At 42.8% G+C, this 27,096-nt stretch overlaps 1 protein-coding gene across 1 annotated transcript; it reads right to left on the bottom strand.

The window, feature by feature from the left end:
• Positions 1-972: 972 nt before the first annotated feature.
• On the bottom strand, positions 973-27,096 carry CRTAP (cartilage associated protein). The gene is made up of 7 exons (XM_077865930.1): positions 26,560-27,096; positions 24,168-24,317; positions 21,172-21,343; positions 16,145-16,273; positions 11,674-11,819; positions 10,220-10,303; positions 973-1,841 (listed from the first exon to the last, which is right to left on the bottom strand). Exons 1-7 carry the CDS (start codon positions 27,073-27,075, stop codon positions 1,788-1,790), a joined length of 1,251 nt encoding a protein of 416 aa, XP_077722056.1. The 5' UTR covers positions 27,076-27,096; the 3' UTR covers positions 973-1,787.

The following is a 27,096-nucleotide window of genomic DNA, read 5'->3' as shown; positions in this document are numbered from 1 at the left end:
CCTCAATTATCGAGCTACTTGTCTTCCAAGGTCCACCCCTGCCCCCCAAGGGACAGACAATCACTAGCTGACTAATGGAGGCCTTCACAGATTTCTTCTGAATGTGCCCTCACAATAAACCACACTTGGATCCCTGTTTCAGGCTCTGTTGAAGACTTGATCTGAGAATACTCTCAAATTTTATTTGCAGCCTGAACCTCCCATCCCGGCCTCAGGGAGCCTGCTTGACACCAAATACCTACCACCCGCAACCAACTTCCCTACACTCAGTAAATGGCAACTCCAAAAAAAAATTAATTAATTAATTAATTAATTAATTAATTTAAAAAATGGCAACTCCATCCTTCCAGCTACTCTGGCCAAAAACCTTGAGGTCACCATTAACCCCTTTCTCTTATGCTCCACACCCAATTGTCACCAAATCCTACTAGCTCTGCTTTCAAAACAAGCCTACCATTTGGCCACTTCTCACCATCTCCATTGTGATGGCTCAGGTTCAAGCCAACACTTCCTTTGCCTGCTATCCCTGCTCCGCCCTTGCTCACAATATGGCAACTGGAAGAATCCAGTCAATCAAGGCATTCCTCTGCCCAAACCTTCCAAAGGCTCCCATTTCACTCAGAGAAGGAGCCAAAGCCCTTACACAGCCTAAGCCATCTGCTCTCTCTCCCACCCCATGTACGTACACTGCACTAGCCTTATCTCCTTCCATTCTTCCCCTTGCCCACTCATCTCCATGGCCTCTTTGCTATTCCCTCACCACACTGAGCATGTTCTCACTGTATAGCATTGCTTATGCGGTTCCCTCTGCCTGGAATGCTTTTCCCTGAGATTTGCATCCCTAAAGTCTCTACTTTGATATCACCTTCTCAGTGAAGTCTTCCCTGACCATCCTATTTAAAACTGTAGGCTCCTCTTCAGGCTTCCATACTCACTTCCCTGCTTTATTTTTCTCCATAGCAATTATTACTATTGATAGTTTGTATATATTTATTCTTATTTATTTGTTGTCTGTCTCTCCTTATAGGATGTAGGCTCCAGAGGAAGGGTTTTTTTTTTTTTTTCTGTCATTCTGTGTGGTATTTCCAGTGAGTAGTAGGTACTCAATAAATATTTATTGAAAAATGAATGAAACTAGACTCCCTCTGCTTTCTTCCATTCCCAACTCTGAGACTTGTAACTGACAATTGTCCCCAAGGGGGACCGACCAACCATTTTAAGACTTTGGAGATGTAGAAGTGCTGGGCAAAAATCCATATTTCTGTAGTCTGCACTATCTACCCAACTTGGAGGGGTAAGACAGACACTTGAAAGACAGAGGTCTTTCAGTGGGTGCCAGAAATGGTGCAGGTCAGACCACATATAGGCTGTCGTAAGGTGTGGAGAAGTTTGGCCTTTGTTTTCCACAGTTTTTCTTGGATCAGGGCATGGGGATAATGGGGTCTAAAATCTGGAAGAGCTAATTTTAGGAGTATTTTTCTTATTAAAAAAATGATAGTGATTTTCTGGGGGAAAAAATGGAAATCTGTCCTTCCAGCCAAAATGGTGAGAAAGGCAGGTGTGAATGAGGAGAAGGCAGGTGTGAACATGGGAAGACCATGGGGAGGCAGGTGTAGTCACGGAGAAGGCAGGCTCACCCCTTATTGGATGTAGTAAGAGATGAGGCTTCTCTTTCACTTCACAGAGTAAATAGAATGCTTTGAGGTATCAACCACGTGGGGTGCTGGGGAAAGGAAGACGAACAATCTGGGTCTCCTGAACATCAAGGGACACATCTTTGCTGTGGACTAGCCAGTCTCCTCCAGCTCCAAGAGATCATCCACATATTCCAGAACCTCTCCCTGTAAGAGACAACAGGACACTTCTGTTAAGTGGGCTGACTTTGAGAGTGCTAGTAAGCAGAGACTATCTCTAAGGCGCCACTGCCAACTGCCTGAATGGGCTGCCCCCCACTGCGCTTGGGCCCAGAGGACCTGACTCACCCCTGGGAGGGACCTGGTTTCCACTCCATGTGAATATGGAGTCAAGTGCTCAGGAACCCCCACAGATGGCCTGAGGGAAGGGGGCAATCCAGCCACCCTCTGAAAGACCTTTTTAGTGCCCCCTTTTCTGGCATCGCCCACCCCTTAGCAGTTATTCCACAAGAACACTCTATCTGTTCCCTTTCTGCCTTGATCAGTAGACCATGAGCTTTTCAAGGACCAAGACCTAAGCTGCTTTTCTTCCTGAGGACCTAGCACGCAGAACGTGGGAAATCTGTGAAAGGAAGAATGATTGATAGTATATGTGCATAGTGCTAGTGTGGCTCAAGCAGGTACTCCCTTTACAAGACATTTTCTTGGGTAGAGTGGGACCCACTTGCCCACTGTCAGGATCCGGAGCCCACCTGCTCCCTCCTTCTGCAATCAGACTTAAGCCTCAACCTGAAATAATTCAACACACTTTCTGATTTCCTTCTCTGTATTGACTTTTCTCTCACAACACAGTTGGGCCCAGTTGATGACACCCATTCTCTTTACTGCCAAAAATCAGTGAATCACCAAGGAGGCCAAGTCACACTCCCATGAGGGTCAGCCCCACTGATAGTAATCAGCCCCCTGCTAAAGCTTGGCTTCCTTCACAGAGGTCGCCATCACAGTCCAAGAGTCTATTTGCTCTTTTTGATATTTTAACATGCTTCCTGTTATAAAATCTCAGCATCTGAGAATAGTTGGGAAATCTCCCAAGTACATGAGATGTAAAGAGGGGGTGGCTTATTATTTTCATCAAATAATTCTATCATGTCATCCCTGAGATTATGTAAGTGGAAGATTACTGATTGAAAAAACAATGTTCTTCACTTGCTTTCGGGACTCCAAAAGGAAAATACAGTAAAGGGATTATACGTATGGCCATGACAGCTGTTCCCAGAGTTACTGTTTCCTACTGTGTGGCTGCTGTGACATGGATGATGGTATTGTTTGCTCTTAGCACACTAATAGGTACCCAAGGTGATACAGAGGAAAGAAACATAATCCCCTCTGTGGCCTGTTATAGTGGAGGCACTGACAGCCTAGCTCAGATCTACCTTCTCAGATCTACCCCCAGATGCTGGGGGTGTTAATTGCTGATGGCTGATAGCTGCCCCTTCTGTGGACAATTGACCTTAACCAAAAGGAGCAGCCCCACCAGGAAGTTTACACACCAACTTCTCTAGGCTGCCAACAACCAAGGAGAGAATGATAGGCTGCCTACAAAATGCACACAGAGCTCTGTGGTACAATTCATGCTCCAGAGGTCCCATGGGATCAGGCTAAGCTTGACTCCAGCTGAGACCATATATATTCATGGCTCCTTCCCTTGAACCTCACTTCTGTCCTACCTGACAGCACTCCCTCAATAAATCAATCCTGCAAATTAAATCTATTTTTTCAGATCTTCCCTAAGAAAACCATCAGAACCTAAAACTTGAAGCATCTATTTCAGTCTGTTTCATAAGTTTCTGAAATCATAATAAGCATCTGCAAAATTTTTTTTAAAGGTTTTCCATTTTACTTATTTATTTTATTTTTTTTTAATTTTTTATTTATTTATGATAGTCACAGAGAGAGAGAGAGGCAGAGACATAGGCAGAGGGAGAAGCAGGCTCCATGCACTGGGAGCCTGATGTGGGATTCGATCCCGGGTCTCCAGGATCGCGCCCTGGGCCAAAGGCAGGAGCCAAACCGCTGCGCCACCCAGGGATCCCATCTGCAAAATTTTTAATCAGTGTGCAAACTTTCAGGAGCTCTAAGAACACATTGCAACCCCAGAAAGATAATGATGGAGAATGCCCCTAACTTCAGTAGCTAAATCATATTGTTTTGTTTCAATGTAGTATTTTGTCCTTTGGAAATTTTAAAGATTAAACTAAGAACTTTATTATATTGATTATACTTTGTTTCAAATAATTACTTGCCATAATTTGATATTATATAGGAAAGAAAATAGCTTGTTCTTTAGAGATGGATTAATTCTTTCACAATTTTAGAGCTTTGATTAATAAGTTAACTACTTCCACGACTTCCAACAGGCTCCTTTTTTTATCTTGACAGTGTCAAGTCCAAGAATACAAAAGCCAAGAATAAGCCTGTGTTCAATGGATAATTACTAACTAGCTAACTTTGAGCAAGTCACTCTACCTTTCTGAATTTATTTCCTCATCTGTGACATGACAAAGCCTTACCAAATAAGTAAAAGTTCTCTTGTAATAATATCTATGATTTTTTCTAAACATATTGTCTTTGTACATCAAAAGCCTTCAAAATGTTGATAGTTTGGGCAGCCTGGGTCCCTCAGCGGTTTAGTGCCGTCTTCGGCCTGGGGAGTGATCCTGGAGATCCGGGATTGAGTCCCATATCGGGCTCCCTGCATGGAGCCTGTTTCTCCCTCCTCCTGCGTCTCTGCCTCTCTCTCTCTCTTTCTCTCTCTCTCTCTCTCTCTCTGTATCTCATCAATAAATAAATAAAATCTTTTAAAAAAATGTTGATAGTCTTAGACCCAGGAATTCCACCCATGGGAATTTATTCTAAGGAAATGACCAGAAAAAAGGTAACCAATTTAGTCACAGTGATGTTATTTGTGAAAGCAAAAAATTGGAAACAACCTAAAAACCTATAAAAACAAAAAACTTTACTTTAAAAGATCCCTACCATGGAATCATTAAAAAATAATTTTTATAATAAACATTAACAAACAAGGTTAACAAAAACTACACAATCTTCTCAATAGATGCAGAAGAAAGCAAATGACAAAATTCAACACCACTTCATGATAAAAATATTTGACAAACTAGGAATAGAAGGGGAACTTTCTCAACTTGACAAAGGTCATCTACAAAAAAACTCCACAGCTAGCATCACTCTTAATGCTAACACAAAATTGAACAAGATTGGGAACAAAACAAGAATGTCTATCTATTTCTATTTGACATTTTACTGGAGGTTTTAGTCAGGGCAATTAGAAAAAAAAAAATGTCATCCAGATTGGAAGAGAAGTAAAATCACCTCTATTCATAAATAACATGATCTTGCATATAGAAACTCCTAAGCAATAGACACACATACTCACACACACATACACATATACCCAAACAACTGTTAGAATAAACAAGTTCAACAAATTTGCAGAATTACAATATCAATATACAGAATCCATTGTATTTCTATATTCTAGCAATGAACAATTGAATAATAAAAATGAAAAAATTCCATTTGCAACAGCATCAAGAATAATGAAATTTAAGAAAACATTATTGAAGGAAATTACAGAAAACCTAAAGAAATAGAAAGATATCCCATGTTAATGGATCAGAAGACTTAATACTGTTAAGATGTCAATACTATCTAAAGGATCTTCAGATTTAGCACAATTCCTATAAAAAAACCCAGCAGCCTTTTGTAGAAATTGGCAAACTGATCCTATTGTTTATATGGAAATGCAAGGGATCCAGAATAGCCAAAATAATCTAGAAGAAGAATGAAGTTAGAAGACTCGCACTTTCAATTTCAAGATGTAGTACAAAGCTACAGTATTCAAGACAGTGTGGTACTGGCGTCAGGATAGAAATCTGGATCAATGGGTTAGAATTCAGTGTCTAGATATGAACCCTCGCATTTATGGTCAATTGATTTCCTACAGAGTGCCAAGACAATTCAATGGAAAAGAAAATCTTTTCAACAAATGGTGCTGGGAAATTGGATATCAATATATAAAAGAATGAAACTGAACCCCTACCTCACATCATATGTAAAATTAAGTCAAAATAGATTGTAGATCTAAAGTCTTAAAATTGGGGCACCTGGGTGGCTCAGCTGGTTAAGCATCTACCTTTGGCTCAGGTCATGATGCCAGGATCCTGGGATGGAGCCCTACATCACGCTCTTTGCTCAGCAGGGAGTCTGCTTCTCTCTCCTTCTACCTTTCCCTTGCTTGTGCACTCTCCCTCTCAAACAAAAAAAAAAATCTTTTTAAAAAAAGTCTTAAAATTATAGAAATCTTAAAAAGTAGGAGTAAATTTTCATGATCTTGGAGTAAGTGATAGTTTCTTAGATATTGATACCAAAAACACAAACAAAAAAGAAAAAAAAAGATACATTGGATCTCATCAAAATTTAAAACTCCTATGCTTCAAGACACCATTAAGAAAATGAAAAGACAACCCACAGATTGCAAGAAAACATTTGCAATTCATATATCTGCCAGAGGACTTATAACCAGAATACATAAGGAACTCTTACACTTCAACAATAAAGACAAGAAACCCAATTTAAAAAACTGGATAAAGAATTTGAATAGACTAGACATCTCTCCAAAGATGATATACAAATGGCTATTAAACATATGAAAAAATACTCGACATCATTGGTCATTAGGGAAATGAAAATCAAAACTGCAATGAAATACTACTTCACATCTACTAGAATGGCTAAAATAAAAAAGACAAACACCAATGAGTGCACAAAGATATGGCAAGTTGGAAATTTCATACATCACTGGTGGGAATGCAAAATGGTGCAGCCAGTTTGGAAAACAGTCTGGAATTCCCCAAAAAGTTAACTGCAGAGCTACTGTATGACCATTTCCACATATATACTCTCTTGGTATTTAAGAGAATTAAAAACTTCTGTCCAAACAAAAACATGTACACAAATGTTCATATAGCATCATTATTCAAAGTAGTCAAAAAAGTGGAAATAACCCAGTACAAATGTCCATCAACAGAGGAGCAGGTAAACAAAATGTGATATATATGTACAGTGGAATATTATTCAGCAATAAAAGGGAATTTTACATGTAACATAACATATATTACAACATAGTTGAACCTGGAAACATTATGCTCAGTGAAAGAAGCTAGTCATAGAAAACCACTTAGCATAAGATTCCACTTATATGAAATGCCCAGAACAGACAAATCCAGAGACAGAAAGTAGATTAGTAGTTGCCAGGGGGTGGGGACAGAAGTGAGGGAGAGGTTGGCAGAGAAGAAGGAATGGGGAATGACTACTAACAGGTTTGCAATTTCTTTTGGGGGTGATAAAAATGCCCTAAAATTAGAAGTGATGGATGCACAACTTGTGAGTATACTAAAATCCACTATATTGTGTACTTTAAAAAGGAGAATTTATGGTGTGTGAATAATATTTCAATAAATCTGTTCTAGAAAAACATAACAAGGGTACTTTCTCATATTACCATATTAAGTGGAATAGCCATGGTATCTATTACAGATGGGTTTATTATGAATACATTTTGGAAGATGTACAGGAAACATTGGAAGTATGTATACCAAAATAGCAATAGTGGCTTGCTCTGGATTATTAGGAACTCAACTCTTCCTTTTTTTTAAATACATTTTTCTCTACTTTCCAAATGAGAGCAGCCAAACTTGTATGTAGCCAGCACTCCTTCCTTTGCAGCATCCTTGTGACTTTATCTCAGGCTCTGCTTCTTAACACAACCTAAGACTCATGAGCACAATGACCCCTTCTTAGTCTCTAAAGCACTTCCACATGCAACATGGTACTTCATTTCCCCAACCCAGTGAGGTCAACATTATTAGTTCCATTTTATAGGCAGAAAACCAAAGCCCTGGGAAATTTAGCACATGCTAGTGATGAGTCCACCCCATGCAGATTTGAGCATGGAAAACAAATTCCAAGATAATATCTTTTTTTTTTTTCCAAGATAATATCTTATTTAGAAGTCCTTCACCAAAAAGCAGGGCAGTGAAAGAGAAAACCTGGAGTCTCAGGGCCTCTAAGTCTGGTCTAGCAGCTCATAGAACTTTCCTGACCCCAGGCCCTTCATCTATGAAGTAAGGGGTCAGGTCAGAACAAGCTCTAAAAGCTGGCAAGTCCCTAGCTGCCTTAGGAAGCAGGTTCTGGTTTGTTTCAAACACATCTCTCTAAATACTACCCGTAATAAGGACTATCCTGTGACTAGGCTGCCCCACCCCAAAATGACTGCTCCAACAGCAGTGGAGTCTTTGTCAGAAAAGGAATCAGCTGAGGGGAGCCCGGCTGGCTCAGTAAGAGGAGCATGTGACTGGACTCAGGGTCATGAGATCAAGCCCCACACTGGCTGTAGAGATTACTTAAATAAAAACTTAAAAAAAAAAAAAGAGAGACAGCTGAGTAGGAATCAGGAATTTCAAGCAATCTCAAACAATGATAAAATGACTGAGCAAGGACCGAATTTACAAAAAGAAAAAGAAAAAAAGAGATTGATAATAATATCCCAGAAAACCTGGGATGAATGAGGCTTTCCAAGTGTTTTCAGGGCACTGAGTCATTGAAAATCCATTATGACTTTATAAAGTTAAAAAATGATCACTGGATGACTTCTATGATGGGTTCCTCTATATTGTCAGGAAATGTGGTGCTAATGACCTGGGTTTCCTAGAAAGCTGTGTCCCCGTTTAATGCAATCCCTATCAAAATACCATGGACTTTCTTCAGAGAGTTAGAACAAATTATTTTAAGATTTGTGTGGAATCAGAAAAGACCCCGAATAGCCAGGGGAATTTTAAAAAAGAAAACCATATCTGGGGGCATCACAATGCCAGATTTCAGGCTGTACTACAAAGCTGTGTTCATCAAGACAGTGTGGAACTGGCACAAAAACAGACACATAGATCAATGGAACAGAATAGAGAACCCAGAAGTGGACCCTCAACTTTATGGTCAACTAATATTCGATAAAGGAGGAAAGACTATCCACTGGAAGGAAGACAGTCTCTTCAATAGATGGTGCTGGGAAAATTGGACATCCACGTGCAGAAGAATGAAACTAGACCAGTCTCTTTCACCATACACAAAGATAAACTCAAAATGGATGAAAGATCTAAATGTGAGACAAGATTCCATCAAAATCCTAGAGGAGAACACAGGCAACACCCTTTTTGAACTCGGCCACAGTAACTTCTTGCAAGATACATCCACGAAGGCAAAAGAAACAAAAGCAAAAATGAACTACTGGGACTTCATCAAGATAAGAAGCTTCTGCACAGCAAAGGATACAGTCAACAAACCTAAAAGACACCCTACAGAATGGGAGAAGATATTTGCAAATGACATATCAGATAAAGGGCTAGTTTCCAAGATCTATAAGGAACTTATTAAACTCAACACCAAAGAAACAAACAATCCAATCATGAAATGGGCAAAAGACATGAAGAGAAATCTCACAGAGGAAGACATAGACATGGCCAACGCACACATGAGAAAATGCTCTGCATCACTTGCCATCAGGGAAATACAAATCCAAACCACAATGAGATCCCACCTCACACCAGTGAGAATGGGGAAAATTAACAAAGCAGGAAACCACAAATGTTGGAGAGGATGCGGAGAAAAGGGAACCCTCTTACACTGTTGGTGGGAATGTGAACTGGTGCAGCCACTCTGGAAAAACTGTGTGGAGGTTCCTCAAAGAGTTAAAAATAGACCTGCCCTACGACCCAGCAATTGCACTGTTGGGGATTTACCCCAAAGATACAGATGCAATGAAACGCCGGGACACCTGCACCCCGATGTTTATAGCATCAATGGCCACAATAGCCAAACTGTGGAAGGAGCCTCGGTGTCCATCGAAAGATGAATGGATAAAGAAGATGTGGTCTATGTATACGATGGAATATTACTCAGCCATTAGAAATGACAAATACCCACCATTTGCTTCGATGTGGATGGAACTGGAGGGTATTATGCTGAGTGAAATACGTCAATCGGAGAAGGACAAGCATTATATGGTCTCATTCATTTGGGGAATATAAATAATAGTGAAAGGGAATAGAAGGGAAGGGAGAAGAAATGGGTAGGAAATATCAGAAAGGGAGGCAGAACATAAAGACTCCTAACTCTGGGAAACGAACTAGGAGTGGTGGAAGGGGAGGAGGGCAGGGGGTGGGGGTGAATGGGTGACGGGCACTGAGGGGGGCACTTGACAGGATGAGCACTGGGTGTTATTCTGTATGTTGGCAAATTGAACACCAATAAAAAATAAATTTATTATTAAAAAAAAAAAAAGAAAGCTGTGTCCCCCTGCCAGTGCTCTGATTTTTCTTAAAATGCCTACAGAAACCGTATTTCTCAAAGTCCCCTTCTGTTTCAGGGATGACTTGGCCTTCAGGTGATTTCTGCAAAGATGTGAGTAATATTTTCTCTTAGCCAGACGTGTGCTAAACATGAAAACTTACCTCATCATCATCCATTATATTTTCCTTAGCAAAGTCATACAACTCTTTCTGGAGTGTAGTCACGTTAAAGAACTGAACTGCTTCCTGTTCAGACAAAAACAGAACAGTTTCTATGACCAACCCTTTGATGTCAGAACTGGGAGGAGGGGGAAACAGGGTATGGATTTCTTTAGGGGGTGATGCAAATGTTTAAAATTGGATGGTGGTCATGATTGTACAACTCTGTCAATCTACTGGAAACAATAAATTGTACATTTTAAAGGCATGAATTTTACTCTCTGTGGATCATATCTCAATTAAAAAAGAGTGGCCAGCCCCAAGTGAGTGAAAGAGTGAGACACAAAGAGACAGAGGGGGAGAGGGAGAGAGAGAGAGAGAGAGAGAGAGAGAGAGATTGTGTGTGTGTGTTGGCAGGGGAATGAGGTATGAAGGAAAACCTATATATGGCAAACTAGGGCAGCATATAAAAAATCCCAATGAAAATACAAGTTAAGGGACGCCTGGGTGGCTCAGTGACTGAGCATCTGCCTTTGGCTCAGGTCATGATCCCAGGGTCCTAGGATCGAGTCCTGCATCAGGCTCCCTGCAGGGAGACTGCTTCTCCCTCTGCCTATGTCTCTGCCTCTCTCTGTATCTCTCATGAATAAATAAATAAAATCTTAAAAAAAAAAATAGAAAGAAAATACAAGTTAAGGGCAAAGACTAATTAGAAAAGGTCTTTTAAAAGTAATACATAGGGATCCCTGGGTGGCTCAGCGGTTTAGCCCCTGCCTTTGGCCCAGGGCGTGATCCTGGAGTCCCAGGATCGAGTACCATGTTGGGCTCTCTGCGTGGAGCCTGCTTCTCCCTCTGCCTTTGTCTCTGCCTCTCTGTATCTCTCATGAATAGATAAATAAAATCTTAAAAAAAAAAAAAAGTAATACATAATCCCTGAATTCTGTGACAACACATGAAAAGCTGAGCTTGTCCATCAAGTGAATTAAATGATGGCCCATCCATAAACGAATCTACCTTGGAGGTGTTAAAAAACAAGCAGGTGTATGAGTGTGACATGAAAAACGTTCATGATGAATTGTTGAGAAGACAAGCAAGGTGCACAACAGCAGGTAAAGTATGACCCTGTTTCTGTACATGCTGATATATAGATAAATAAATACATGCTGTATATATGAGCAAATACATAGCTATAAGGCAAGGGGTAAAAAAAAGGTTTGGGATTTCGAAGGAATTTCACTTTGTTAGCAAAACATTTTTGTAATGTTTGAAATTTGCAGTTTTTACTGATTTGGGAATCAGAACAGAGCAGTAAAATATTAAAAGACAAAAACAAAACAAAAAACAACAAAAACCCAGAAAAGAAAAAAGGATTTCCTTTCATGCATTCCAAACAGTCCCCTGAAAGTGAGAATGAAGAGGAGGCCCACAAACATGATGCCCAGCGCCCAGGCACCTACTGGTCTGGGCTGGAAATGCTCGTCCGAGAGGCTCCACTTGTCCCTGTGGTACTGGTAATACACCAGGTTCTGCTGCATGACCTTGTCATTGTGGTCAAAGAGCAGGTAGCTGACCGCACAGGGGGCTGCGTTCTTCAGGTCGTTCACTGAGGCCGGGGAGAAAAGAGAACAGGAATCAGCAAACCGTGCCCTGAAATTCCCATCGCCAACACAGCTTCCTAAAGGAAATATCCATGGGCAAGCCTCTTCTCCACACCCCTGGTTGGGAAAGCCTGTGATGCACCAGAAGCCTGCCTGGGTGAGCCGGTCACAGGCTGGGTCTCCACGGCAGCCCGGGAGCAGTTTTGAAACATAGAAGTTCCTCATTGGGCAGATGCCTTTGCAGAATTGTCTGCTATATTCTACTTGAGGCTCCGCTGACCTGAGCTGGGAAGGCTGGGTCTCAAGGCCTGGACTGTCCTGGGGCTGAGGGAGGTAGGGAGGTAAGGAGGTAGGGAGGATGTCCTGGGTCCCCCCTGGATGACACCACAATCCCCAGATCCAGGCAGCCTGCCTAAAGCTAACTAAACCTAGAAGACCTAAAAGATGGTGGGCCTTCTGGGCTGGAAGAAATCTGAAGTCACTTGGTGTTGCCATCTCCTGGAAACTGGGGTTCCCACTTGTAGCATCCTTCCTTAGAGTTGCCCCATCTATGGCGGCACTTCCAGCATAGGGGATCTGCAGGGGTTGGGATTTGTTTTGGGGGTGGAGTGGGCAAGGGGAAAGAGGTGATAAACCACAAGCCCCTGTATATATGCTGGCACAGGACACTCCAATTTACAAACCACTACCTTTGCTAAAGGTCTGGTTGGCCAGGGTGACCAAAATGTGGGCATGAATACATTGTGCCACCCAGTGGGTGTCTGCTGTAACCACAACCTTAAAACGAGCACTTAAGGACACATGTTATTCACAAGGTCTACAAGGCAGGGGGAAGTACTTATTTCAAGGCCAATGAGGCTGGGGTTCAAGTATAAATAACATCTGCCCTCGCCCTCAAAAAATTCAGTGTGGTAGATAATCTAGACAGAGTTCACAACAGGCCCAACTTGCAGGAAGCTAATTTCAAGAAGTAAATATTACTCATACTGTTTACCTAAAAACCCAGAAAGCAAAGATTTTCTGCGAAGCAGGCAGCAGAGCTAGAGGTTTTGGTCTACTGGTGTTAAGTCATTGCCACAGTCTCCATATGCAGGGCGATTTTCAGAGTATGTGAGGATTCCAAGGACCAGTAAGCTGCCAGAGCCTGGAAGTATCTGAAACACCTCTAAACTCCCAGTGTTCTGGCTTTGAGCACACAGAAGCAGTTCAGAAGGCTAGAACACCTGACGGATTCTTCCCCAAGTTTCAGAGTCCAACACGGGGCCTAGCTCAGGAAGGTGCCAACACAGGTTTTCGTGAAAATGAGATAAAAACACCCGCTTACTCAAAACAACAACAACACTAGCTTATGTTTTCATCCACAGAAAACTTAATTTTTCTTAGAGATTTTATTTATTTGAAAGAGGGAGGTGGAGAGAGCAGGAAACAGAGCACAAGCGAGAGGTGTGGAAAGGCAGAGGATAAGGGAGAAGCCGGCTCCTCACCGAGTAGGGAGCCCCGAAGGGAGCCCAATCCCAAGACCCTGGGATCATGACCTGAGCCAAAAGCAGATGCTTAACCAACTAAGTCACCCAGGTGCCCCAACAGAAAACTTCTAAACTGTGAATCCAAGATTGGCAAAGTGTTGATAAAAGTTGAAGTTCAGTTTGGGCATACTACAATTTATTATACCATCTCTCTAATGTATACTTTTGAATTTCCAGAATTAAGTTTGTTAAATGTACATAATTTCCATAATTCTCATTAAAACAGGGTTCTTCCAAGTGTGGCTGAATGTAAGCAAATAGTTAATACTGGGATTTGGGGGAAGGGAGGGATGCAAATGGGTGGTTTGCTTTGGATGTTTCTCTGTATATCTCTGAAATGTTTGCTGTAACAAGCTTGTACTACAAGTCTTTTTGAAAGAAAGCACTAATCAATCACTAATACTAAAAAAGAGGGCTCTACGTCCCAGCAATTGCACTGCTGGGGATTTACCCCAAAGATACAGATGCAGTGAAACGCCGGGACACCTGCACCCCGATGTTTCTAGCAGCAATGTCCACAACAGCCAAACCGTGGAAGGAGCCTCGGTGTCCATCGAAAGATGAATGGATAAAGAAGATGTGGTCTGTGTATACAATGGAATATTCCTCAGCCATTAGAAAGGACAAATACCCATCATTTGCTTCGACAGGGATGGAACTGGAGGGTATTATGCTGAGTGAAGTAAGTCAGTCGGAGAAGGACAAACATTATATGTTCTCATTCATTTGAGGAATATAAAAAATAGTGAAAGGGAATAAAGGGGAAAGGAGAGAAAATGAGTGGGAAATATCAGAGAGGGAGACAGAACATGAGAGACTCCTAACTCTGGGAAACAAACAAGGGGTGGTAGAAAGGGAGGTGGGCGGGGGGGTGGGGGTGACTGGGTGATGGGCACTGAGGGGGGCACTTGATGGGATGAGCACTGGGTGTTATGGTATATGTTTGCAAATTGAACTCCAATAAAAATACATACATACATACATACGTAAAAAATAAAAAGGAGGGCTCTTCAAAAGCAAAAACACTGCTAGTGAGACCTGTCCCCTTGACACTAGAATGCAGCCAAATCAATATTTGCTGGGGACCCTCTATGAGCTTAGTGTGTCTCATGTGAAAGGGTGTTCCTAGATTGTATAGAATAAGACTTGGGGCACCTAGGTGGCTCAGTCGCTGGGGATCTGACTCTTGATTTTAGCTCAGGTTATGATCTTGGGGTGATAGAATTGAGCCCCCTGTCAGGCTCCATGCTTATTAACAAGTGGCACTTGGCAATGTCACTTACAGGAAGAGGAGCCTCAGCATGGAGCCTGCTTGGGAGTATCTCTCTTCCTCTGCCCCTCTACCCAGCTCCCAGCTCACTCCCTCTCTGTCTCAAAAAAAAAAAAAAAAAAGAAGAAGAAGGAGGAGGAGGAGTTGGAGGAGGAGAAGGCTTCTTGTCTTCTATGCTCAATAATCTTTTACCTAAGAGTTGGTGCCAGGATTACAGTGGCAAACAAAAATTCACCCCTGCCCTCTGTGCAAGAGGAAGGACATCTGTTGAAGACACACCTCTCCCTCCTGTTGATCTCATTGCAGGATATCTCATTGCATCCTTAGGTGAGGTTCAGACTGTTGCAATAACAGATTCACTGCTGAAAGAGGCAAGTTCCTTCACTCATTAAGCTCTGGTGTAAGTGACTGCTACAGAGCCTTCTCAGAAACAATCCTGATTAGCAAAATTTAAAATTATATATATAGGGGCACCTGGGGGGCTCAGTGGTTGAGTGTCTGCCTTTGGCTCAGGTCAAGATCTCAGGGTCCTTGGATCAAGTCCCACATCAGACTCCCCATGGTGAGCCTGCTTCTCCCTCTGCCTATGTCTCTGCCTCTCTCAGTCTCTCATGACTGAATAAATAAATAAAATTTTTTAAATAAATAAAAATATATACATAGAGAAGAAAAAATATTTTTTCTTTTTTGTCCCTTTTTTAACCTTCAGCAGGCAAATCTTTCAGTGTATCCTGAAGAGAGGAGGTGAGAGGAAAAGGCAGGTGGCTATTGTAAGAGGAGAGGACTCAACACAGAACAAAACAGCCACAGTGGCGAAGGAGGGCTGTGGGTGCCAAGGTCAACCAGTCACTCCCAACAACACATCCCTGAATCCCCAGGACCACCCACTCCTGAGTGGGAAGGATCCTCCTGCACTCACCACTGCACTGAGGCACCTGCCACTCAGACGAGTGGCACTTGGCAATGTCACTTATAGGAAGAGAAGGAAAAGGCAAAGAGATATACTCTGAAGTCTGAACTCTGAATGACTTTCTCTCTTAACATTTGTTTCCCTTTGACTCCTTGGAATGTTCTGATCCATTAACTCGAATTTCAGGTCCAAGGAGGACCAAATGGAATAAAACTCAGTCTGGATGGTAAGGCTAATGATAGGGAGGAGATAATGCCATGTACTGGGGTATGAATACCCTAAGCATTCCCCACATATCAACTCACTTCATCCTCATGACAATTTCATGAGGTTAGTACAATTATGTCTAATTTACAGATGAGGAAACTGAGGCACGGAGCAGTTAGTAAGTGATGAAGATGAAATTTAAACCCAGGCAGTCCGGCTCCAGGGTTCATGCCCTGAATCACCAGGCCTTGCTGCCTTTTTGTGCAAAGCACAGCACGAGGGCTATCAAAACAACCTTGACAGATTCTCTCAACAACCAGAGGTAAGAGTTATTATCCCTATTTTTTACAGATGGGAAGCTGAGCCTTACGAGGATTAAGGATCTTGCCCAAGATGTTGTAGAAGATAATTACTTACATTTATAATAAGCAAACTGCAAATAATGATACATGGTAGCCACGAATTTCTCCACTGGATAGCCTCCTATAACTGGGGTGAGGTTCTTTTCACACTGTATTTTGCATTCCAGGACTTCTACATAATGATCTGAAACAATACACACAAATTTTCAGAGCAGTGCATTGATTAGTTTCTTATACTACTACTGCCCCCCTCAATGATCCAGGTAAAAGGCAAAGATGATAAAGGTAAAATATTGCAACTCTTATGATAAAAGGACTAAAATCCTTAATATACAAAGTTACTGAAATTCAGTAAGAAAAAGACAGACACCCATTATAAAGATGGACAAAGAAAAGAAACAGTAAAAATGGCTAATAAACATTGTGAAAAGATGTTAAACCTCATTTGTGATTAAGAAACACAATCCCACTTAAAATATGTTAAACTGCTAAGTTGGCAAAAAAAAAAAAAAAAAAAGACAAAAAAAACCTGTTTTGTTGAAGTAGCTTGACACACACGTTGCATTAGTTTCAGGTGTAAAACATAGTGATTCCACGAGTATATATGTTATGCCATGCTCACCACAAGTGTAGCTACCACCTACCACTTAAATCAGCAAAATTTTTAAAATTTGATAACAGTCAGTGTTAAGAAGAAAATGGTGAAACTTATACTCTCATATTCTGTTGGAAGAAGCAAAACAGGAACACTTTTTTTAGATAGCAATTTGGCAAAATGCATCAAACGTTAAAATGCACATATCCTCTGGCACTTCTAGGAAATTTTCTCTAGACACAGGCACACATAAGCACTGTTTGCAACACCAAACAGAGTTGGAAATAGCCTAAATGCCCATCAACAGGATATTGATTAATCAATTATGGTACATACAAACAATAGAATCTGTACAACCTTGAAAAGAGAATAGGTAGGCCTAAATATCAAAATAGAGAAAGATGTCAAAGGCTTCATTCAGTTCCCAGCCTCCCTTGCAGTGGGGCTGACGCCATATAACTATTTGTGCCAATGAAACGTGGACTGCAACAACAGATGAATGCTACTTCTACCACTTTGGGGATTGGTCCCTAAAATCCTCCCATATGATCCTTGGCCCCCTGCCTTTTCTCCCTTCATGCAGCTCACAGCAAAAGGCTCCAAGACGACGGTATACATTTTGTCAGCAAAACTGTAGAGGACAGGCACTCTCACACATTTTTGCTAGTAATACAAAATGGTAATTTAAAATACTAAATAGGGCAGTCCAGGTGGCTCAGCGGTTTAGTGCCACCTTTGGCCCAGGGTGTGATCCTGGGGACCCAGGATCGAGTCCCATGTCAGGCTCCCAGCATGGAGCCTGCTTCTCCCTCTGCTTGTGTCTCTGCCTCTCTCTCTGTCTCTCAAGAATAAATAAATAAAATCTTAAATAAAATAAAATACTAAATAATTTACAGAGACATTTACTCTTTGAACAATCAATCCCACTTATGTTATATATCAATCCCACTTTGAAAACATACCTCCCCACTTAGTTAAAAAAAAAAAAAAAGCCTAAAGTTTCTGATTGCAGTATTACATGTAATAGCAAAAGACTGGCACCAACCAAATGTCCAAGAGTTGAATAAACTGTGCTGCATCATTTTCCCCACCCCTCAGTGGAATACTCAGTAGCAATAAAAAAGAATGATTATCTCTATGTGCTAGTTAGGATATATGGCTAAGTGGAAAAAGCAAGAGACAGAACAGTGTATAAAGTATAGTACCTATTCACTAGGAAAGAAACAAACATAAAAATACAGAAAAAATAGACATATATTATGTCTTACTATATAAATACATATTTTATATATATACATATATATATATTTACATACACACACACACACACACACCTTTATAGGGAAAAAAATCAGGCAAGAATCTTCAATATATGCTAAATCAATATGTGTGTGGTAGTATGGGAAGGAGTGGAGATAGAGTTTGGTGAACAGCAAATTGTCCTAGTCTTCAAGTATCTCTTCACAAATTATTTATTAATATCAAAAGGAAAAACAGTATTGCAGAGAAGCTAGAAACTGGAAATTACCTTAACCAAATGCCTAAAAATTAACATCACTGGTAAGGGGCAAACAGACACCATGCACATCTGGATACACATGCATACTTCTGTAGTGTTCCAGCCAAAGATGCACAACCTGAATGTAATAAAAACCCAAATTGAGGAATATTCTAGAAAGTGACAGGCCTATATTCTAAAAAAATATCAATGGCATAAAAAAAAATCAATGGCATAAAAACAAAGGCCAAGGAACTGTTCAAGATTAAAGAACACTAAAGAAAAATGACAAATAAATAGGAAATGTGGTATTGGACTGGACTGTACTAAGAAAGAAAAAGTTGCTAGAGGACATTATTGGAATAATTGGCAAAACTAGAATATAAACTATAGACTGGATAAAAGTATTACATCAATATTAAGTTGCTTAATTTAATAACTATTATAGTTACAGTTATTATACAAAATATTGTTATTCTTAGGAAATATACTGAACTATTATGGGGTAAAGGGTCATGATGTATGCAACATACTCTCAAGTGGTTTTGAAATAAAAATAATAATCATACACACAGTTACAGAGAGAATGATAATGTAAATGTGGCACAATCAGTGTGAAAAATTGGTGAATCTGGGTAATGAGTTTATAAGAGTTTTATACTACTCTTGCTGCCTCTCTATATATTTGGAATTATTTAAAAATTAAAAATTAAGGGGCACTTGGGTGACTCAGTGGTTGAGCATCATCTTTGGCTCAGGTCATGATCCCGGGGTCCTGGGATTGAATCCCTGCATGGAGCCTGCTTCTTCTTCTGCCTGTGTCTCTGCCTCTCTCTGTGTGTCTTTCATGAATAAATAAATAAAATTTTTTTTAAAAAATTAAAATAAATTATTTTAAAATAAAAATTTTAAATTAAATAGATTCCTAAATTATCTATCTACATATAAAAATACAGCTATAGATACATATCTTAAGCATATCAAAGATAAAGTGATCTTTGCTTATTTTATGTCAAAAAAAAAAAAAAAACTTTTAGAGGTATATAAGCCAGAAGCTAATAAAAATGGTTATCTTTGGGGTGAGTGGAATGGGTAAAAGAGATGTGGATAGAAGTAAGACTTCCTTCTAACTGCCTGCAACTCCTTCCTCCCCTTCAGCCTAGAAAAGATAATAATTCAGCTACTAGTAGCCCCAGGGTACCATTTTGCCCCCTGGGGGTTCACCTTCACCCACATTTCTTTTTTTTTTTTTTTTTTTTTAATTTTTATTTATTTATGATAGTCACAGAGAGAGAGAGGCAGAGACACAGGCAGAGGGAGAAGCAGGCTCCATGCACCAGGAGCCTGATGTGGGATTTGATCCCGGGTCTCCAGGATCGCGCCCTGAGCCAAAGGCAGGCGCCAAACCGCTGCGCCACCCAGGGATCCCTTCACCCACATTTCTATAAATGAATCCATCTTGAGGTATCTTCATGTATGTGTACCATCTATCTTCAAGTCAGGACCTTGACTTATTTTTTACAGAATATCCTTTTGTGTCTTTCACTATGTGCATATATGTTACCTATTTGAAAAGAAAAGAAAAGAAAAGAAAGGATGAGATTAAGTCCAATGTAATCCATGAGGAGAGACTATTTCACTGGAGGTGAGAGGGAAGAGCCTACGGTCAAGACTGCCCGGTTTCAAATCCCGGCCCTTCCCCCTGAGGACTATCAGCATAGTACTTAAGCTCTCTAAGCTTCAACTTTCCGAGCTGTAAAATGGGGAGAAAGCTAGTACCTTTCTCACAGGATGGTAAAATTGAGATAATACCCATAAAAAGCATAGGACAGGGCCTGGCATCTAGTTAGAGCATAATAAATGTTACCTTTTCTAATAACTGCCTTTTATCTATAGTCAAAACACTTCAGCTCCAGCTAAGCACCCTTTATGTACCCCTCCTTTAGTCTGAGTGTAAGGAGTACTTCCTGACATAGGCAAGAAGGGATGCTAGAAGGAAGGACCTCTCAGCAGCAGAACACTGGCTAACAGGGGCCATGTGAGGTCCAGCATTAGCACCAGCAGCTGCCGACATTACAGAGAAAGAGATGACCAGACATCCTGTGCCTCTTGACACCAGAACTGAGCACCAACTAGGAAGTAGTCCTGTGCCCCAACCTCCACAAAGAAAGAAAATCAAACCTGAGCTTGATCAAGCCTCTACATTCAGCTACCAAGTTATAAGAAACACAGAGAACAGAGGACGAAGGGATACAATCAGCAAAATCCAGACTATAGGAATCTCTACAGTGCAAATGATCCAATTTTTTCAATAGCCAGGGGAAAAAACAGATCTAATTCTATGGATGAAAAGAGATTTAAGGGACAATCAATTTGCTACAACATTTGTGAGGCTTGAGGACGTCATGCTAAGTGAAAAAGTCAGTCACAAGAGGACAAATACTATAGGATTCTACTTATCCAAGGTACCTGGAATAATCCAATTCACAGAGATGGAAAGTTGAGTGGTGGTTGTCAGGGGCTGCGGGAAGAATGGGGAGCTGGTGTTCAGTGGGTACAGAATGTCTGTTGGGGAAGATGCAGTGATGAGTGGTGGAGATGAATGGTGGTGATGGCTGTACACCAATGTACAAGTACTACACACCACTGGACTGCACCCTTCAGGGTGGCGAAACCAGTAACGATTTATAGAACATGAGTCATGTTCTCTTGAACATGGGTTGCTCTTCAACCCATTTTTATTTTTCCAAAAGCCTATAACCGAGCAGGGCTGATCTGGTAGATCCCCCTTCCAGGCCTGTGCTTGAACATGGTACTCAGGTATTTTGCCAGAAGGCCCTACTGAGTCAAGAGTACGTATTACCTACCCAGCCAGCCACTCACACTGAAGCTCAAAAGTTCCTGGGAGGTCACCCAAGCCACTGGGAAGGCATGCAGGTGCCCCAGGGCAGCTGTCCCATGTATGCGTAGAACACAACATGCCACCAACCTGCGATGGAAAGGTAGAAGTCCTTGAAGTCCTTGATCTCCCTGGAGCCCTCGCAGGCTGCGAGACACTCGTAAAAGGCTTTGAAGAAATCGGGAAGGGCCAGCTCCATGTCAGTGACAGACGTCCTCCAGTTCTCACCATTGTAGGCTCGCACTGCTCGGATGAACAGGCTCTGGAAAGCACGGAGAAGGGGGTGAAGCTCACACATGAGCAGGCAGGCCGTCCAACCAAAAAGAGCCAGACCATCATGCAGTTCCACTCTCATTAGTTCCAAGAAAACCATACTGACCCTTCATTAAATATGAAACCAAGCGGGAACTGACACATCTAGCTTTTTCTATCCTATGTACAATGGTACGCTTCTTATTTAATTCAAAAAGTAGGAGATGCTTGATAATAAAGTTAAACTCAAATCAAGAAAAAACAAAAACCATAGTGCCAGAAACCAGGGAAGTAGCTGCCAGAGGTCAGTGCTTGGGACACAGGCTTGACTGGAAAGGGGCCTAAGGGAACATTTTAGGTGAGATATAAATATTCTATATTGTTATTATGGTGGAAGTTACACAATTGCATGCCTTGACCAAACTCATTAAATTATACACTTAAAATTGGTAGATAAATTTTAAATAAGTTACACCTCAATAAAGCTGATTTTTAAAATTGAAGCAGAGAAAAGATAGACGCTTGAGAGCAGGTGGCAGATACTCTTTCCCCAACGGTTAAGTATAAAATAGGCATGCTGTGCATCAGTACTAGTTACCTGGGGAGGGTGGCCATGTGCCAGGTGGTAGAAACTTCAGAGAATTTCTGCTAATTGTTGACAGGACCAGAGAGAGAAATAACTAAGGCTGAGGAAGCTGCTTGGTGTCACAAGAAATAAGCAGAGATCTTGGGTACACGCGCGACCCTGAAAACATGGAAGGTCCAGGGCAGGACTGGAAATATGGCACATTCCATTTGGAGTTGTTTTTTCAGTTGCTCCAAAATGAGGGTGTCTAAGGACCACCCCTCAGACCTGAACTTTTCACCAGGCTTCAGGGGTCAGGTAAAGAGGGTGATCTCCCTAAAATTCCTGAGCAGGTGGCAGCCCCTGGAAATAAGGAAAGCAGCTAACTGAACTACTGGCCTAGAGGCTGGGTAAACGAGCAGCCACTGCAGGCAGCTGAAAGAAAACCACACATGGAGAAGGAACCCGTGGGCACGTGGAAGGGCAGCCCCACCACAGCCAGCAGGACTCCAAGGAGGGAGAGAATGGGCTAGCCACATGCAGTTAGGCACAGCACACTGACCTTGGGCTCTCAGCTCCGCTTCCCAAGCCAGTGAAAACCTCAGTGAAGAAGGTAAAAAGGCAGAAATCCTTTTCACAGGAGAACAGAAAAGGAACAAGCAACAGACAAGACATTGCAACAACTTTTGGAAGGACAGAAAGCCAAATTATCACAGAAGAGGGTCTGGCGGGGAAGTGACACACCCCTCACGCACACTACACACCTGTTAGCTTTTGTAGGCACTAGTGACCACAGAGACTGGTGCTAGGCATGGAATAGAGAACAGGGCTGAAAGTCTGAACAGGGCTGTTGGAGCACCGTGTTTCCTCGCACACCCACCTGTCCACCCAAGGGATCCCACCTCCCAAAACTGCTCCTCACCAGAAACTGGTGATTGATTCCAGAGCCTCTATGTATGGAGGGCTGGAGGGTCAGGGATCAGACATAGCAGAGTGGGTGCTGAGGCACAGGGCCAAGAACCAAAAAGCAGGTGAAGTCTCTGGCTCAGCTGTGAGGCCCCCTCCCCTCTTCCCAGACTGGCTCTCAGACACTCAGGACAAGCACAACACTTCCCGAGTCCTGAGAAAGGCTGGAGAATTCTTCCCTGGAAAACTGAAGGGCCACCAGAATAGAGACTCTGCACACTATATTTGAGGGTCACCACCAATGAAACAGTGAGCTTCCAGTCCGGTCACACTATAGGTAGCCCTAGAGTCAGGCTTTGGTTGGAATCTACCAGCTCTCCATGGACACTTTCAACACATCTCTGTTTTCAACCCTGCCCTGCCCTTCCTTGGTACCCATGCCCCCGGCACCCAAGCTAGATAGGTCTGGACAATAGTAGGTGCTGAAAGGAGTTCGATTCTTCCTCATTCATTGCCATTAGACTCCTTTTGGCAGACGCACAGATTTCAGTAGCCTCTAATTTGTCAAAGCAGTCCTCCAAGCCCTTCAATTCCATTTCTACCTCAATACATATAGGGGACGGAGGATATCCAAGACATGAGTTTATTCCTCTCTTTTTTTTTTTTAAGATTTTATTTACTTATTCATGAGAGACACACAGAGAGAGAGAAAGAGAGAGAGAGAGAGACAGAGGCAGAGACACAGCCAGAGGGAGAAGCAGGTTCCATGCAGGGAGCCCAATGTGGGTGGGACTCAATCCCAGGACTCCAGGATCACTCCTTGGGCTGAAGACGGCGCTAAACCGCTGAGCCACCAGGGCTGCCCTTATTCCTCGATCTTAAAACTAAATGATCAAATAACCTTATTTCTTTTTTTTTTTTAAGGTTTATTTATTTATTTTAGAGAGAGAAAGCAGGAGCTAAGGGGAGGAGCAGAGGGAGAGGGAGACAGAGAATCCCAAGCAGACTCCCCGCTGAGCAAGGAGACTGACGTGGGTGGGGCTTGATCTCACAACTCTGAGACCTTGACCTGAGCTGAAATCAAGAGTTGGATGACTGAGCCACCCAGGTACCCCCAAATGACCTTATTTCTAAAATACAGCATTTAAAAGAAAGGACGGCTTTAAGAGCATCATGGGATGTAAAATCTCATTCTCAAATGGGTCAACTTTGTGCTAAGAAGTCAATCATATCCATTGTCATAATATTCATCAAGGATATCAAAAATCGTTAGAGGTCCTAAGATGACAAGAGCTGTTCATCAAGACCCGCTTTCTCAGCCACTCACACTGCAACTACCTGCTATGTAAAAACCCAGATGTACCTCGTATGACTTGGTTTCCAGGTCCTTAATGTAGTCCTCAGCATCAGGCAAGCTCTTGTAATACGCCATATTTCTCTTCATCATTTCGTCATCAGGATGCTTCAGTAGAAAGGTATGAGCGGCAGCAATGGCTTTAGGAAGATTATTCGCCTGAGTACAACAAAGAAAGAGATCTACTCAATGGAGGATGAGCTGCGATTTTTGCTAAACAAGAATGCTCAGTCCTTCAAATAACCCTGTATTTCAACACAGTGCTTCCAGCTGAGGGCTCAGTGACTTCCATGGTCCATCAAGACTTGCACTCTGTTGCTCTCCAGCTTCCGATGGGGTTCACAAGTAAGAAGCCCCAGTGGGAGCCTGAAGGGAAGCAAGGGGGTAAAGTTGGGTTACATAGTCTTCTGCCTCCCTTCCTTCAGCCACCTTGGGCTGCTAGTGCCCCCTTGACTAACAGTCACAGCTCCTCACGAGGTCTCCCTCCTTCCTGTTTCCTGGAACTGTCCTCTTCCATGCTCTTTCTGGCCCAGGGGTAGGGAGTCACACCCACCATAACTAGTCTTTGTAAATAACCACCTTTCAGATGCCCGAGTGGCTCAGTGGTTGAGCATCTGAGCTTGGCTCAGGGTGTGATCCCAGGTCCAGGGATCAAGTTCCCCATCTGGCTCCTCACAAAGAGTCTGCTTCTCCCTCTGCCTAGGTCTCTGCCTCTCTGTGTGTGGCTATTGTGAATAAATAAATAAAATGTTTTTTAAAAAAGAAAAGAAAATGTAAACATCGAAATATCAGAAGAGAAAATGTAAACATTGAAATATCGGGAAAAAAAAAAAACATACAGTAACACCACCTAAGATCACCTAAGATCACTTCTTCAGTGACTTTCAGTTGGACTAACTAAGAGAAGATTCTGGCTTGCTAATAAAAATCCTTAACCTTTCCTGTCCTTTAAGAGATCTCAAAATACCAAGACAGACGGTGTTTTACTGACTTAAGTGATTGTTATGAGACCTATAAAAGGTTTTGAAGAATAGCTGTGACCATCCTAAACTTTGAAGACACCATAATGAAGGAGAAAACCTTCACCTTCTAGTCACATTAAAGGAAAATAGTCTTGCCCTCCCCCCATATCACCTGTTTCAAATTCATCTGTAGATAAAAGAAATCAGCTTCTACTATTCTCCAGTTTTAAAAATAAAACATTTCCCCCTTAATTATATGACTCAAAAAGCTACACAACAAATTAAATGAGTCATTCTTTTGCCTAAAATATAGTGCTTTTATGAGCCAGCCATCATTTTTTCAATGTCCTAAAGCTTATTAATTTTATCCCCTGGTTCTATTTTAAGATTTTTTTTTTTATTGCCAGGACAAACATTCACAAAGCCAACACTTTATATAAAAATGTAAGCACAGGAATAACTCAGCTTTTCACCTACTTAGAGGTTTGTGCTATTTTATTGCTCTTATGAATGCAACATGAGGTGGCTCTGTTTCAGAAATATGAAACACAGATCCTGCAGCCCCAAGACTCAAAGAAACGCTTAAAAACAAAACTACTTCTACCTCCAGAGTCAGGAATATACTATGAATTTTTTTTTATGAATCTATTTTTGTAGTCATTAAACTAAATGCAGTATATTCCTTTTAAATCGTTATAAAATAGAAAATGGACTTTGAGAGGGCTTTCTTGGCACGACGTGGTGAAGACCCGCCAAGTTAAAGTCACTTCATCCACTAACAGGGAATTCAGCCCATTCTTAAAACTTGCGGGTCCCAGGAGAAAGGACTCCAAGGATGAAGAACTGCAATTTGTGCTATTTTTAGCCAGCAGTCACAGAATTTAAGCAGCCACAAGGAAGGAGGGAGACAATCGTGTCAAATCCTAGAGGAGAGAGCGGAGAGCGCCAACCCCGAGGAGTCCCGGTGCCCGGCCCGGCCCTTCCAGGCAGGGGGTGTGCTCCCAGGAGCCCCGCCCTGGCCCGGCCTCGGGCCCCTTCTCTTAGACGGAGCTAGCCGGCAACTCTGGTCCTCTTCCCGTCTTACTACTGAAAGTCGCCACTTCCTTGAGAAAAAGGAGTTTTAAGGAGTCTGGCTTCAAGTAACAGGTAAAACGTAGCAGGCCTTGTTGGGTGCCTGGGAGTTCCGCGAACGTCCTCTCTGTCCCAGAATAAAAGTACTTTCATCCCTATTTAAGATGAAGGAGGGGGGACAGGATTTGGAGGCGTCTTTGACAAGGCTAGTTGGGGGCAGGCAGGATGGGGACTGGCGGTGCGAGGCCGCCCGGGACGGAGGCGGCGGGGGCGCAGGCCCGGAGGGCGGGCCCGGTCCTGGGGGCGGGGCCCGGTCCTGGGGGCGGGGCGGGGGCGGGGCCGGGGCGGGGCGGGGCGGGCCGACTTGCCTTGAAGTAGGCGAACTGCAGGAACTTGTAGGGCTCGCGGCGCTGGAAGTCGGCCAGCACTTCGCGGCTGGGCTGCGACTGGCGGAAGGCGGGCAGGCCCTGCTTGCAGCGCTTGAGGCAGTGCGCGCGGCGCAGCAGGCCCCGGAAGAGGCGCAGCTCGGGGTAGCGGGCGAGGCCGGCGGGCTCGGGCTCGGGCTCGGGCTGGGGCTCGGGCTGGGGCTCGGCCGGGGCCGGGGCCGGGGGCACCGCGCTGCAGTTGCGGTGGCAGAAGGCCTCGCTGTCGCGGAGCAGGCGGTGCAGCCGCAGGCTGATCTCCAGGTAGCCCACGCTCTCCGCCCAGCGCTCGCCGCCGTACTGGTCCAGCGCGTGGCGGTAGGCCGACTCGAGCGGCATCAGCTCGTCCCGCGGGAAGCTGCGGAAGCTGTAGCGCTCGTACTGGGCGCGCCCGCCCCGCGGCACACAGCCCGCGCACAGCAGCACCAGCAGCGCGCCCGCCGCCCCGCGCGCCCTCTCCATCGCGCCCCGCGGCCGAGAGGA

This window comes from Canis aureus, chromosome 22, assembly GCF_053574225.1.
Source record: "Canis aureus isolate CA01 chromosome 22, VMU_Caureus_v.1.0, whole genome shotgun sequence".
Lineage (NCBI taxonomy): Eukaryota > Metazoa > Chordata > Mammalia > Carnivora > Canidae > Canis > Canis aureus.
The sequence above is the reverse complement of the archived record's forward strand: the minus strand, read 5'-3'. Positions and strand labels throughout refer to the sequence as shown.